This window comes from Prionailurus bengalensis, chromosome D4 (assembly GCF_016509475.1).
Source record: "Prionailurus bengalensis isolate Pbe53 chromosome D4, Fcat_Pben_1.1_paternal_pri, whole genome shotgun sequence".
Classification (NCBI taxonomy): domain Eukaryota; kingdom Metazoa; phylum Chordata; class Mammalia; order Carnivora; family Felidae; genus Prionailurus; species Prionailurus bengalensis.
Window position 1 is genome coordinate 16583207 of NC_057359.1, and position 16130 is coordinate 16599336.

Sequence of the window (16130 nt, forward strand, 5' to 3'; positions counted from 1 at the left end):
CGCCATCTTTATGCCTGGCCCTGCGGCATATCATGGACGCCAACATCTGTTTGGCTCTTGCTTTTACTTCAGAGCTCAGCTTAAATGGCACTTTCTCGGGGAGGCCTTCCCTGGCCTGACAGAAGAAGTCAGAACGTCCTTTTACCTACCACTTCTAGATCATTCCTGCATGGCACCCACCGCAGGTTTTCAGTCTGCTTTCGAGTGTGTGGTAACGTTACTCACATCTGTCTTCACAAGGTGGTTGTAAGCAGAGAACCGTACTGTCTTAAGCATTTTGGCAGCTAGCAGAGTGCCTGCTATGAGTTTAAGTAACTCATAATGTTGGAAAGAAAGTCTGGATTCTCAGTCTAAAACTTAACATCCATTCCATAAACAAAGATTTCACATTTCTTCTTGCTACCCCTATCGTTAAATAGCCCTGGAAATGGAAAGTCCACACCCCAAATTTCTTTATGTGTTCTAGATCCCTTTAAGAATATTTCAACAGCTCTAATCCTTATGGTATTTTGAATTGCTCATAGTGTGGTTACATAGTCATGAGTTGTTAAAAGGAAAGTTAATGAATGTGAAAATTTCTGATTTTGAAGAGCCACAAAGTAACTAATTATTTGCTCTTTTACTCCAAAGGCTGAAAATTGCTTCTTATTACCGAATAGGGGAGGGGGCACAATGAGCCTAGCTGATGACTAGATGGGGTTTATTTCATTTTATTTTTATCGTCACTTTCAAGTGTTCCTATGGTCAGCTATATAAACTATCAGGCTTATCTTTTCTGACAGTGTTCTCTATATGAGAACACATCTGATTCCAACAGTAATTTGATCACAATGATACTTGGTTTTAAGCTAATTTTGACATGAAATGATGAATTCTACATGTTCCTAAATTATAAATATGTGAAAAGCTAGAGCTGTTCATCTTCTAAGAACGTTATAGCATTTTGCAAACCGTGGACATTTTAAAATGTCTTCTGGGTATTTGAACTCAAAAAAAATAAAATAAAATCACGTCCTGCATGATACATATGCAATAAAACCTACCAATGGTAAGTGGATATTCCCCCACGAGTTTTTTAAATGCCTCAAGGAAGCAAGTGCCAGTGACCTCTGAAATTCTCTCTTGATTAAATATAGGCTTCATTCTATGCGTTACAGTGGGAAAGAACTAGAAAGATTCAGGCAGGCTAGTCCTGACAGTTATGGATCACGCCTCGTACAGTTTAGGTCCTACCTTTCCTAACAACGTCGCCTTCCAAAACCGAGAATCTCGTGTTCATATCATAAAAATCTTTGGGAAATAATAGATAATATTAGCTCCCAATTGCGTTTCACACCTATAGTGTTCTTACCACTTTTATATGAATTACCTCAGTGCACACAACAATATGAGTAGGCCCATTTTACAAATAAGAAAGCTGAGACCGAGTATTTCACAGCCAAACAGCCATTTAGCTATTTTGGAACCAGGATTCTGACTCAGTCAGCCTGGCTGCAAAGCACCCACTCGTATCGATTAAACTCGACTACCTCCCATACACATTTTATTTAAGAGCAGTGACTCAGGAAGCTTGGCCCCGCTGGCTTGCCTTCTCTATTCTCCCGAGGGGGGTAGGAGGTGCGTTTTGTTTTGTTTTGTTGGGAAGGAGAAGCTGAAAGTGAGCCTTCTTTCTTTGTGAACGTCTTTTCCCAAAACCATTTTCCTTCATCCCAGGCCAGGAAGGACCCTGATTCAGAAGCCAGAGCACTAATGAGCTTCCCCTTTTGTTTCTCCCCACCTCCCTACTCCCCGTCCCCCGCCCCCCCAACAACAACACCCGACCCTGGTCTCCCGACTCCGCAGTTAATAGCCAAGATACCAACCATCACGGCGGTCTGCAACTTGCACGGGGAGAAGCTGCAGGTATTTAAACAATCACATCCAGACATAGTGAATACACTCTTTCCTCCATTGTACAAGGAGCTCTTTAATCCTGACTGTGCCACCGTCTGCAAGTGAAGGCAACGAGAGAACTGTCTCCTAGTCGTGGAATGCGTCACCATTAAGACAAAAGCAATGTGTTCATGAAGACTTAAGAAAAATGTCACTACTGCAACATTAGGAATGTCCTGCACTTAATAGAATTATTTTTCACCGCTACAGTTTGAAGAATGTAAATACGCACCTGAGTGGGGCTCTTTTATTTGTTTGTTTTTGAAATGACCATAAATATACAAATATAGGACACTGGGTGTTATCTTTTTTTTTTTTTAATTTTATTTTATTCGGGTATGTTTTGGGAGACAACTGTTTATAGAATTTTATTGTAGATACGTACAAGAACAGAGCGGTACTTTACATGATTACTTTTCCTGTTAATTGTTCAAATATAATTTAAGAAAATTCCACTTAATAGGCTTACCTATTTCTATGTTTTTAGATAGCTGATGCATGTGTAAATTTGTAGCTGTCTTGGAAAGCACTGTGCATGTATGTAATAAGCATATAATATCTGAGAATATTATATATGACTATTACTTATACATGCACATGCACTGTGACCTAAAATCCCATACATACTAACAAAGGAGGTTCAGTCAGGCTCTCTTATATTATTTACCTTCTGTGTTATATGTTACCTTTATGTTAGACAATCAGGATTTTGTTTTCCCAGCCAGAATCTTCAACTATCGTCGATGGCAGGATGGTACCAATTCAGAGATAACGTCTACAAAGGAATAAATATAATGCACGGCCTCTGTATAAGAACTCTGTTTCTATCAATGACATCAAAGCCTTGTCAGGATGGTAAATATCGGCGGGTGGGGGGGTGGGGGGAATATTTGGAGCCATTTTCCTGTTTTAAGAATTCGGCCACAGATAACGTTGTGGAGTCCAGGACTTTTTTGACCAATCACTATTTCCTATTTTTCACCAGGACACATAAAACACTTTTTTTTTTTCCTTTGGATTTCAGGTGGGTAAAGAAACTGATTTTGGTGCTCACTGTGTTGTCACCAGAGAAATGCAGTCTGTAGGTTTGACCACCAGCAATTTTTTTCTAATAAAATTAGAGTCACAGAGGAAACCAGAACCCAGGGCCCCGATGCCATTTCATGTAGACATTTTTTCTCTAACCTGTTGTGTCTGGGTTTGATATTTTTTGTTTTTTGAGGGGTTTTTTTTGTTTTGGGGGGCTTTTTTTGGCAACGAAGAGGTAGAAAGAGCTTGGTTCTTTATATTCACTCTCTTTGCTACATTTGTTAGAAAAAGCAGCAATAAAAGGGGAGGCAGGATGTGATATGTCCTTCTAGCGGGGGGGGGGGGTCCTCTAATTTCTCTCAACTCCAAAGTGCTGTACTATAAACACAGAGCAAGAACTTGACAGATAATGAAAACACATCGGAGTTATTCCGTAGAACTAATACACCCCAAAGCCCAAACTATTTCCTATGCAGTTTGCAATTAGATCATCCGTCTGGCCTGGGATTCTTTCTTTTAGCAACTTGTCAAAAACACAGAATACAAGAGGGGATATGAGGCTTGGAGTATTAAGACTTCCTAGTATAAGTCTCACCTCTCCACCTGCTCCCCAAGCAAACTGAATACCAGAAAAGCATAAATCCCAAGCAGCTTGTTCTGCCTGTGCTCCAGAGGCCCTATGCCTTTGGTCTTAGCCGATCCAAAATTAAGAGTTTTTAAAAAGGAAGCCGGAGCAGAGCCTCATGTAACTCAGTGACATTCACGCTCTCCTGTGAGTAAAGCCCAGCAGCCAGCTCCCGAGGACCCGCCCTTTTCTCCTCGTCAAACACACACACGCACACCTGCTCGGTAAAGTTTCCATCGGTGGAAACCTTGATTTCCTTTTAATCTCTGACGCTCTCCTGAAGTTACGTGGTCTTGAGAGCTGTCTCCGCAAGGCCACAAAACCCCTCGTTGATGATCAGACAGTAGTGCTAGTCTTTTCTCTAGAAAACAGAGCCTTTTCCCACCGCATGATTGATGAATGCTAAACCAATGGGGAAAAACAAAAAGGCTTTAAAATAATGACTCTCTTTCTCAACTACTGTTATATTCAATTAATTTAACTACATTGAACCAAATTACCTTCGGTGTCTAAGAAGACAGCTGCAGACTGCTTATTATGTGGCTGTAGAGACTCAGTTCTTTTTGGTGTAAATGTCACTCCTGCTAGCTCTTTGTATAAAGAATTAATTCCAAGAGTCATATTTCCTTCTAATGGAAAGATTACTTTACTGATTGCTAGGAAAACAGGGTAATGGAAGGCGCTCGATTAAACCAAGCCGTTTCCAAATGCAATGTATGTTTTATGATTGGCTTGTGATAGGCAATGCTCAACGTGTCTGCTTGGTGTTTCCCTTTGAGCTTTGAACTTATGTCAAACTTTGTTTTCATTGTTCTGTTGGCCTAGTGTTTTCCATCGTCCGCCTGCAATTCCCGCTCAGTTGCAAAGGGAATCGTTTGTTTCCTCCAATTTACCTTAGAGGGTTTAAATTGGTTCTGTTGATGAAGTGGCTGAGAATTTTTTCCTCCCTGCCCCATGGGTGGTGTAGGAAAAGGATTGCTCCCCACATTTGCCTCAGGAGGTACTCGATTTGAATGTGTTTGTCGTTTCTACTAGTGCAAGCATTTCACTGGGACCGCATGAACCTTTTGAAGCTAGGGGACAGGAAACAGCTAGCGACCGAACCAGAACAAAACAGTGGAAACGAGTACACGCTCAGCCCACTTCGGTTGAGAAAAGAGATTGCCATCTTCGCCACAGTTGCCAAATCTGTCCGTTAAAAGACCACCAGTCACATTTTCAGTGGTAACGACAAACGCCTTGAAAAGCTGCCTTTTTGAACATCTCCTGTGACTACATCCCGAGGCGTTTTGAAATTTTGCTAAGATCGCCTTTCCTTACCACATGCAATCTCTGTCCCTTCCCTACGAAGACTCACAAATGTTCACCACACCTTCATGGTAAAACGGGCACTGGAAGAAAGAACCCGTGACCTGTACATTTCACTTCTTGCTTCGTAAATGACAATCACTGCTTGGCACAGATATTGCACTGTAACCACTCAGGGATGTTTCATTAAAAAAAAAGAAAAAGAAAAAAAAAAGGAGGGGAAAAAAAAAAACAGGAAAATGACAACAAAACGTAAATGGCACAAATTAAATACGCCAGGGAGAGAACCTCTCTGACAAGGCTTTCAGAACAGTAGGCAGTAACTTTGTGTTGTTAACTGTTTGGACTTGTTGAAAAGTTGCACATGAATAAGGACAACTTAGTCTCATTTTCTGAAATCTGCTAAGAGCCAAATAATCCAGCTACCCTATTAATAGGAATATGTCTCTCCCAAGCAGCCCCAAGCTTCCTGTACAAGTCCTGAGCAAGGAAAATAAGAAATCTGAGTGGCATTACCTGAATCTGACAAGGGAGGTAAAGCTGTGTGAATTCAAATTCCACTGTGATTCTGGAGGGAATGCAGGAGAAGAAGGGATTCCAGATTTGGTTTAATTTGCCACACAAACTCCTACTGTCCGTGACTTGGGTCATCTTTGTGTCCCTTATTCTGTGGCTCTTTTTTCCCCAGAGACTGAAAGCTGAGAGTAGAGGTGTCCCTTACAAGCATACCCTTTCTGGATTTCCCTTGTTGAAATACTGGTCTTCAGGACTCTGGAATAAAGGACCACAGTGTAGGCATAAACGGAGAATGTGGTGGTCTCTTGGGTAATTCAACTTCTTGGACACAATCTGTGACACCCTAAATCACAGTCAACTCTGGACATGAATAAGAGATTCCGGGGAGACACCCATACATTTCCTATCGTAGCTGCCTTGTTCGACACATAACTTCACAGCAGTCAAGCTAAATTGTAGAAAACCACGCACATGGCTAGTCAACTCACGCTCACTCTCTACAGTCCCAAGCGTACCAGGCTTGAATGCAAAAGCGATTCTTCCGTCCCAAGGACAACCTAAAACTTAACCAGCTTTTTTCAAAAACATCAGTCAGATGCAAATGATATCAGTTCTGTTCCATGTTCTTTTTTTCCATTTATTATAGAAGCAAGGAAAAATTCCACTGCTATTGGAAATTAGAAGAAATAACTTTTCCCTGACTCTCTTTTTCCATACACTTTCACTTCCAATGAAGTTACTGCAATTGGCAGTGAATTCAGGCAAGGATGCCTGTGCCCTGACAGAGCCACCGTTCAATAGAACAGCAATAACTTGAAAGTATGCATCTGTAGTGAAACTTTGCACAAAGCCCCCTGTATAAAGAAGACAAAAAAGCCCACCATCTGCTTTAGACGAAGTAGTATTTAATTTTCTGTTTCCAGCTGTTAATGAAAGCAGCAACCTGATATGGGAAACCACATGGGCCTTTAGACAAGAGTTGACCACCTATTTTTGGAGGGGCAGGCAGGGGCCAGGTCTCAGGACCAGAGGCACGTGTTCCCTTAAAGCAAGGGTTAAAAATCCAAGAGCCTAAAAGGGCCAGGGAGCCGATGCAAATGAGCGCAAGTGGTCCAATGGCCAGCTGGCAAGGAAATGCCCCATCTGAAAAGGGACATCCGATCGTCAGCTAAAGCACAAGTGTGGCTAAAGCTTCTGAATCTTATAACATCTGTCTGGTTGTAAGTGATGTCAGCTGATTCAGAGCCTAATGCAGACCAGACAAATACATCTCTGTGCAGAAAAAGGTTCACAGTTTGCAACCTCTGGTTTAGCACAAAATTGAATCCAAGGGCCTGTTTCCTGGCAGCAAGTCTGGCCAGACAGGACTCAGAATGAATTAGAGTGGGGGGTGGGGGGGTGGGAGGGAGCAGAACTCTTGCCCACTGATACTCAATTTGGTTTCCATATTTGACTATCACTACCGGAGGACATAGTAAGAGTTCCGTTGAAAACACAGCAGTCTAAAAATGAAGACAATTCATTTAACGATGGCATATAAAGGACATTTCTATTTGCCTTGCCCAAACTCTTAGCTTCGCAGAGCCAGGTGGTTAGATTTCTTGCCACTTTTTTCTGAACGTCAAATGCACGACTTTTACGTTTTTGAGTCTCGGTGTGTCTCTTTAAATGTGTGGCTTCACTATCTGTGACAAGTTTCATTTTTCCCTTAGTCGTATCTGCAGAATTTATCCTATAGTCGTGATAACGTAGTCCCCTCCGTGTTCTGAAGTGCGGGACCTCAGATTCCTATGCAACAGATGGAGGTCATCTGTCTGTGCACTTTTTGCCTAAGCTGCTGAGATCCCTTCGAAGTGAATTGGCCATAGTAATCTTTGCCTCCTGCATGACTGTAAGCACGACCTCCAGTGGGTCAGAAGAAGCAGCTCAGTGATTGTTCTCATGGCCAAAACTAAAGCACAAGGTTACCAGAATTGAAAAAGCCCCCAGTTGAGGGAGGCACGGGGTGTCTACACCCCAGCTGGGCAGCGCGATCCGTGTATGAAACCGTACTCTTCTGGCGGTAGCTGACGGAGGACATCTGCGTGCCTCTGTCGTGACACACGTTAGGTATGTCTGAAGAGCTACAGACCCCACACCCAAGCACAGTCCTGTCTCCTCCACCCGAGGAACCACACACACAAGAATGAAAACCACACCCACAGAAAACTGAGTATGTATTGTAGAAATGTAGAGGAAAAATAAAAATATTTTTTCAAATGTAATTACTTTTAATATATGCTTGTGGAAGGTCTAATACAATGTATGCTGTCTCTGTAATTTTTGCTGTAAATAACTGGAGACAGTGAATACACTGATTTTTCTATGTCTCTGTTTAAGCTTAAGACTTTGTAACAATTTTTTTAGAGGGGGAAAACCAACAAAGAGCAAATATGTACTTGCTTCCTTTCTGCGTGTTATGTACTTCTCAGAAACTGGTTGTAAACAGGTTAAGCATCTTGACGGGCCATTGGTGTCATGTGTACACTTCTTTTTGTAATACAGCTGAGAAAGGGACAGGGCTGTCGATTAGATGTGCTCCAAAGAATTTGTACTGAAGATTGGCCTCTAAGACCTGCAAACGCTATCTGAACTAGACAACGTGAAAAAGGAAAGTTAAAAAGAAAACAAAAACAAAAGCAAAACAAAACAAAACAAAAAAAACACATCGCCTGAATAAGTCATCTTTCCTTGTAGCAAATGGCTTTGTCCAAATCCCTTCTGCATGGACTAGCTTAAGGAACACAAACTCTGCTTTCTGATGAACAAAATATTTTTATACACGTTTATTTCGTATTAGTAGCCTGAGGTCAGATCACTCATTTGCTGAAGCCATAACTGACCTTCACCAAATAAATGTTGTAAAGAACCTGGGGGAGGGTTGGGGGAGAGCCCAAGAGGGAGGAAGATCGAAGGTGATATGAGCTCTAACAACACAGGCAGGAGCAAGTCCGATGAACCTGATGCTTTTCCTGCATCCCAAATAGGACTTTAAAAGGCTAGTATTTTATGATGATCAATTTATAATAAAAAAAAAAGATATTTAGATTTAAATGAGACTTTCCAGTATTTTTTAAATCCCTGACAATGCTTCCCTGCTTTTAGGATTGAGAGAAATGATTTTCATATGCTTCCAACATTCAGAAATTTAATTTTTATGTTAGCTCCAACCTGCACGTCTAAAGTGAAGAACGACTCCAAGTCCCCCAGCGGTTGGGGAACCGGGGACTGTCGGGGGCTCGGCTGTACCTACCAACCAGGATCGCACCTTGAGGGGCGGCCGTGAGGTGCACCTGACATCTCTTGTTAGCATGCACACCGTTGCTGGCAATGCACAAGAGTTGCATTGCCAAACATACATAAAAATAAAAGCATTCACTCTAAAAAGCATATTAATTGTACCTTTTTAAAAAGAATAATGCCTCCCATAGTCACCATTGATTTTTCTGGAGCTTAATTACACTATTACCGTATATTACTATTATTATTGGCCTATAGAGGCAAAAGGCAAACCACAAATAAACCCAGTGACATATAGTTTTAAAATCTACAATTTTCTGATCTCTCTCTCCTTGTTTAATATATAAGCCCTAATTTCTGTGTACGTGAGTAAAACTGCAGCCTGAGTCATTTAGGAAGTAAGCATTGAGTTGTTGTTTTGGGTTTTTTTTATTATAAATATACTAGAATAAAACAGCACTCCCTAACAATTAAAAAAAAGAGTTTTATATTACTTTAGAATGTAATAGGTTTTTGTCCTTATTTTATGTCCTGTAAATTATTAGTTGAATACTGTTAGCATTCCCTGATAATGCACACATGATTTCTGAATGTTTTCTGTAAATGACAATCAATGTTTATGAAGTTCCCTCCTTTAATGCTGAACAAAATTAAAAGAAGAAAAAGATGAAAATCTTGCCTAGTCGTTTTCTTTCCCCTGACAGGGAACAAGGAGGGAATGAAAAAGATAAATTTGGCTTTCGAAACATTATCCCATGGGCCCTCACCTACAGAGTTGCCCCTTTTCCAAGAAATCGTGGGTAATTTCTTTCTGGCAATTCTTCTGCCCTCATGGACCTGGCCTGAGTTAGAAGTGCTCATTGAGAGAAGACCCACACTTCACTGTAAGTTACAATTAAAATTAAAGCAGCAGCGGGGCACCTGGGTGGCCCAGTCGGTTGAGCGTCCAACTCTTGATTTTGGTTCGGGTCATGATCCCAAGGTCATGGAATTGAGCCCATGCTGAGCATGGAGACTGCTTAAGGTTCTCTCTCTCTCCCCCCCCACCTCTGTCCCTGCCCCCTGCTCATTCTCTCTCCCCCCCTGCTCTCTCTCAAAAATAAAAATAAATAAATAAATAATGAAATTTAAAGAAATAAGAACAGCAGCTCTCAAAGACGGTGGCCGTCCTTTTCTAGAATTTTCATGAAAGAAAGCCCCAACTAGCAAAGCCATAGCAACGCCTCTGCAAACACTTTGTTGGAACCTCTTGCCACAGGTTTACAATAAATGTGACAATCCCTATGTCTGATGAAAGCTTTCAGATAATAACTAATGATGAAATCTCTCGGTCTGATTTTTTCTAACAAAGCAAGACCACGCTGCTCCATCACCAAATTCAATGCTCCGACATATGAACACCCTGAGTTTTATGCGGAGATGTGGTAGAAAGTAATTGAGGATAATCACAGACTCTCAGAGATGCTGAAAAAGGCAATTCTGAGAGAGGCTGGTGATTGTTCAGGTGCTTGGAGTTTGTTGCATGTTGGCGTCGCTAGAGCTGAAATGCTCCAAGAATAATAGCTTAAAGCAAGATTTAACAGATTTTAAAACTGAAGGCACTGACCCACACAACAAGATGAGCCTTAGAGAGGCTTCGGTAACGTTCCTCCCAACTTCAGTCTTTGGAAACAGTGGAAATCCTTGCAGAATGTTTCAAGCAACATCTCTTTTCCAGACCTCCAGATTGCATGGGGCCCTGATCAGAGGACACAAAAACAGAACCTCCCCGATCTTTCTGTTAGAGCACCATGTCTGTCCCTTGGTTTCTGATCAGGTCTTCAAATGACTGGTCGGAGACAGCACATATATTATCTCCACCTATCCCAGGCTCATGCCAATTGGCACCAACAATTGATCAAAAAACTCTTTACTGTAAAATCTTTTTTTTTTTTTTCCAGAAACCTAGATCGAGGGAGCAGTGAAACACAAAATGAAACTTCACCCTTTTCAACTCCGGTTGGACCACACAGGATGACAGTTTCTAACCTTTGATAGCATTATCAAAAATTATGAAGTAAGCCATTTTTTGTGCGCACAGCTTTGTTCCATCCATAGATTCTCTTCTCTATTTAAGAGTAAGAACTGGCGACATGTCCCCAGCGTCACACCACACTAGTGTGCATGAGACATTTGGGAGAGCAAAGCAGTGGCCAGGGTTTGTCACCATACTCTACATGGCAGCAGATGCCTGACCCAATCAGAGAAGCCAAAGTGAAGCGGACCCCTAATGCCAACTTGGTGGGAGGCAGGGGGTGTCTCACATGACCAAGCCACCGGGCTACACACCGGGCTACACTCTCTCACTGTTTTCAGAACTTGACCTTGGTAAGCATAACTGGTTGAATAACTATTACTATAAAATAAGATACTGTAAAAATTTTTTACAGCTATGTCTCACAGATCTTTAAATCTCCCGAGTTCATGAAGCAGGGCATGGCATTGTGTAAGCACTGAATACATGTGTCCACTACATGTATTGAAGTCCATTTTCCTTTTGTAATTTTAGCTTCCCAGCTACTTGCTGCCATGTCACTGGTTTTACCCTTGAGCAAATCACCTTCTTGCAGAGGCACCCCATTTAGACATGTTTTTTACCATAAGCAGGGAAAGTGTAAATGGCAGTCCCTCGGCAAAGGGCACCAGAAGAATGTTCTTTCCCCTCTTTTCTCGAAAGATTTAACCAAAAGCAATAAGAGAAGGAGCCTGAGTGGCTATTAGAGGTTAGACATACGACTCAGCTGTGCAAGAAACAAAAACAAAAACAAAAACAAAAAAACAAAAACAGAAAAACCAGGGAGCCCAATTTGTAAAACAAATTGGACATAATAGCCCGGGCTTGGTATACCCCTCTCAAATCCCCCAGTCTGGTCTGATCAAATCACAAAGTCTCGGTCAAAAAGAAGAGAATCTGGGGCACCTGGGTGGCTCAGTCGGTTAAGCGTCTGACTTCAGTTCGGGTCATGGTCTCGCGGTTTGTGGGTTCAAGCCCCATGTCAGGCTCCGTGCTGACAGCTCGGAGCCTGGAGTCTGCTTCGGATTCTGTGTCTCCCTTTATCTCTCTGCCCCTCCCCTGCTTGTGCTCTCTCTCTCTCTCTCTCTCTCAAAAATAAATAAACATTATAAAACATTATTTAAAAAAAAGAGGGAAAGAGGATCTGGAGAACAGATCACTTATTTAGCTATTTCACGGTACAAGTAAGAAATTTTAGCGGAGTTACTGCTTTTTAAGAGATGGAAATTATTACAGTTGTAATCCTGCATTCCCGTTGCAGCAAAGTGGTAAGCCACTTCTTAGTCATTGGCTACTTTGCGTGTGGCCAGGAGATGTGGAAAGCAAGAGAGAGCATTCAAGATTACCCAGTAGGTTTGGATGGACCTGGTCTACCCACATTCCACCAATCAGATTTAGGCCCCTGGCTTAACAACAGTAAAGGTTGTGGGGAATGCTGTCCACTCGTATGGCCACAGGATAAAGGAAACCGGGGTTTAGAAACACTTAGCAGTCCCGACACCAATGTGAAAGGCATCCAAGAAAGTCTCTCATTTCATTTCCTACCAGGTACTGCAACAAACATTTATTCAACAAATATTTATTTCCGCTACTATATGCCGGGCACTGTTCACCAGAAATAACAAATCATGAAATACGACAGATAGAGATTAGACTCTGCTCTTAGGGTCCAAGAGAGGTGGATATACAAGAGGACACCGACATAATACAAATAACTATAAATGATCAATTTTATTACAACCAATCTACTAACTACAAAAACAACTACAGGATACTCCTACAGATGGTCATTTATTCTCTATTTAACTCTACTCTTGAAGTCATTATCACTCGTCATTCATTCATCATTGCCATTCTGGTTTTTTTGTTTTCTTTTTTTTTAAAAACACTGTTAATTATTTAATAAATTTCTTAATAGTGAGACAAAAGCAGGGGCACCTGGGTGGCTCAGTTAGTCAAGCGTCCAACTTCACCTCCGGTCACGGTCTCATGGTCAGTGAGTTCGAGCCCCATGTCAGGCTCCACGCTGACAGCTCAGCGCCTGGAGCCTGCTTCAGATTCTGTGTGTATGTGTGTGTTATGTGTGTGTGTGTGTGTGTGTGTGTGTGTGTGTGTGTCTGCCCCTTCCCTACTCACCCTCTCTCTCTGACTCTCAAAAATGAATAAACGTTAAAAAAATAATAATAATTTTAAAAAATAGACAAAATCTTCTTTGTCCTATCTTTTATCCCAGTAAAAAAGCTGGTTTGGCTTATTGAGACTAAGCCGAGCACTGTGTGACCAAACCTCTTTACCATATCAATGCCTTAAATAAAATACATCTCTCACTTCCGACCCCCAGTCTTCCTTTGCACACATTAAAAATTCACAGTTATCCCAGAGATCTCTCACAACATAACCTGCTCATAATGACAAGTATTGTTCATTTGAAGAACCTCTTCAGAACAACCAGTAACGCTTATCAGTGACAAGAGGGGCAACTGGGGATTCTGTCCATATCAATGGTATCAGTCATATGTGCATTTAGAACATGGCGTTTGTAGACACCTGTGTTTTAAAACCTATGTTTTGTTATTATTCAGGTACAGTGAGGCCAACTGATCAGGAGATAGTGACCATTGAAGAGTTTGTTGCCAAGTCCCCAAGAGAGGGGGGCACCCATTCCATGCCATGCCATGTGGGGAAGCACCAGGTTGGTCAGAAGGCAGAAGGAATGGGGGAGAAACCAGGAAAGAGCTTTTCTTGTGGTTTCCGTGGCAAGGAACTGATGAGGCAAGATGAGCAGGTTTAGGATTGACTAATTTAGAACATTGGATCTGGATAATCTCAGCAGGCTCTGGGGTATAGGACCCGTCTCTAGTCCTCCTCCATACCTGGCCCCTGGATAATTAGGGGGGGGGGACAGTAAGCAGATTGTGAGAACCCAGTAAAAGAAGTGGTTGGCGCAGGGGCTCCGACTGGCCACTAGACATTTGGAAGGGATCGCTTCCGGGAATCATTTACTATCCTAGGAATTGGTTAGCCCTGGGAGGGGGGAGTCTTTAGTCTTTGCAGGGGCAGCAAGGCCCCAAATGTCAAAGCATCACAATAAAAAGACATACTTAATACACATTGATTTGTGCTATTGACCCACAGGAGAGAAGACCTGATCCCAAACCTTTTATGTGAAGAATTGAACAATTTCTGGCTATTGTGGAAAGACTGTTCTTGAGAAATTCATCTGTGTTTTTCCATTTTCCCTCCTCGGCTTCAAACTCACACCTTAGGCTCTCAATTCCTTACTTCAAGGATTTTTACAAAGTAGAAAGCTGAGTCCCAGGCTCCTGCGTCCCGGTCCCAGCAAGGATGATTCTGTCTCACACAGAACACCAAAGAAGAGAATGTTCATCTTCGAGGTTTGGATCATGAAGATATACACAGTGATTATGTTGACTAGAACACAGGCACTTAGTCCCAATTTCTAGGCCTGGCAGAGACCTCCCCTGTGAGGGGGACAGCAGTTATTAATTCATCCAGCTCTTACTTATTAAGAACCTACCATGGCCAGCCAGTGTGTCAATCGTTACAATAATAGTTCACTAGGGCTGCTGTAATAAAGAGCCACAGACTGGGTGGTTTAATGACAGAGATGTATTGTCTCACAGTTCTGGAGGCTATAAATCCAAGATCAACATGGCGGCAGGGTTGGTTTCCTCTGAGGGCTGTGAGAAGGAATCTGTTCCATGCCTCTCACTTAACCTCTCAGGTTTTCTGGAAATCTTTGGCATATAGAAGCATCATCCCAATCTCTGCTTTCACCTTCACCTGGCATGCACCCTGTGCATGTATCTGTGTCCAAATTTCCCCTTTTTATATGTCATATGGGATTGGGAACCACCCTAATGAGCTCAATTTAACTCAATAACCACTATAAAGCCCCTATATCTAAGGATCACATTCTGAGGTACCGGGGGTTAAGAAGCCAAAATATTTTGTGGTTTGTTTTTTAAGAGACACGATTCAGCTGATAAAAACTAGGGAAGAAGTAATGAACAAACAGACAAGTTACTTCCTCTCATATAGTGTTCATTCCAATGATATTTTGTAGTTTCCCACCCACTCAATGAGATGACACTCAAAATTGATCTCAAGAAAATAAAGGTTTTTCTTGAACACCTCTGTGAACCAATAATCCACACATCACACAACTTGTTCATAATGCAAAGGAAAGAGGGTGAAGCAGCATGAGAAAATAACGGGGTAGAGGGAAGAAATAAAGTTGTTTAAAGAATGCTATAGGAGGCATTTAAGAGGTAAGTGAATTAAGTGTGAATTCCGAGATTCAAGTATGGCTGGCCAATCCCAAACCCTCCGTCATCCTTCCATGTACTTTTCCCAGATATGAGATGTCCCACTTCTCTATCCAAACATGAACCGAGAATTTATACTTCCTCACAGCCAGCTAAAAATATTTAACCAGCAGGATGGAGAAGGGAATTAACAATCCTTTCCATCTGCCAAGTGGCAGGAAAGTTTTACCTGAGCTGTGATCCATACTGATACTATTTAGTATCATCTAGAACGTGTTAACAACTTCCTCCTTGGTACTTTCCATCCTCACCACACTTTACAAACCTGAAGCCCTGCAGCTCTCTGACATCTTGGGGAGTTGGGGAATGCCATTTTAAGGTGGGATGGAGCTGACTGAGGGTTGGGGGGTAGATAAGTGGGGGAAGCAGAGTCAGGAAAGACTCTCCCCAAATAAATAGTAACTCTCATGACCCTCAGTCTGTAGAAACTCTCCCTCCACAAGCCCCACATCCACATCATTAGGGAATTCTTGCTCATTACACAGTGAAACTCCCTGTGCACATACTAGACAAGATAAAAACAAGATACACACATGGAAACTGTTGCTTTTGTTTTGTTCTTAAAGCAACTGAGCCCTAAGATGTTTTGAGTCTTGGAGGAACCAGTCATAAAAATATTAATTATTAAAATAATATTCCCCTGTAAAAAATCCCCTGGTGTATAACTTAATTCTACATCATCCAACTACAATAAAATTTCATCCTTATTGATTTTTTTAAATTAAAATTGATTATTCCAGGTTAGTGAGGAGATGGGGGTTTTAAGTTTTCTCTCTCCAAATTCTCCTTTCCAAAATACTGTCCCCCCCCCGAAATTAAGAATTACATTCCTACAAGTAATGTTATATGAACTCGTGGAGACTCAACCCTCAGCTAGTTAAATGGAATCGCTCTATGGGAAATACTTCTCTATTTCTTAGATTTTAAATCTCTTATCCAGACAGATTCAAGGTAGCAGTCAGATTACTCTTTCTAATTCACATTTTGGAGAGGAGTCCCGGGTGCTATCTAGACTGTTCTGTCCAATATCCAGCTTTTA

General features: G+C 41.7%; 1 protein-coding gene across 2 annotated transcripts in view; it reads left to right on the forward strand.

The window, feature by feature from the left end:
• Nucleotides 1-9362, forward strand: part of RORB (RAR related orphan receptor B) — a 201350-nt gene extending 191988 nt beyond the window's left edge. For both annotated transcript variants that reach the window (XM_043566981.1, XM_043566980.1), the window contains exon 10: nucleotides 1843-9362. In XM_043566981.1, the coding sequence (XP_043422916.1) occupies nucleotides 1843-1998 (156 nt within the window). In that variant the 3' untranslated portion in view covers nucleotides 1999-9362. The remainder of the gene's footprint in view (nucleotides 1-1842) is intronic.
• The last annotated feature ends 6768 nt before the right edge of the window (nucleotides 9363-16130 follow it).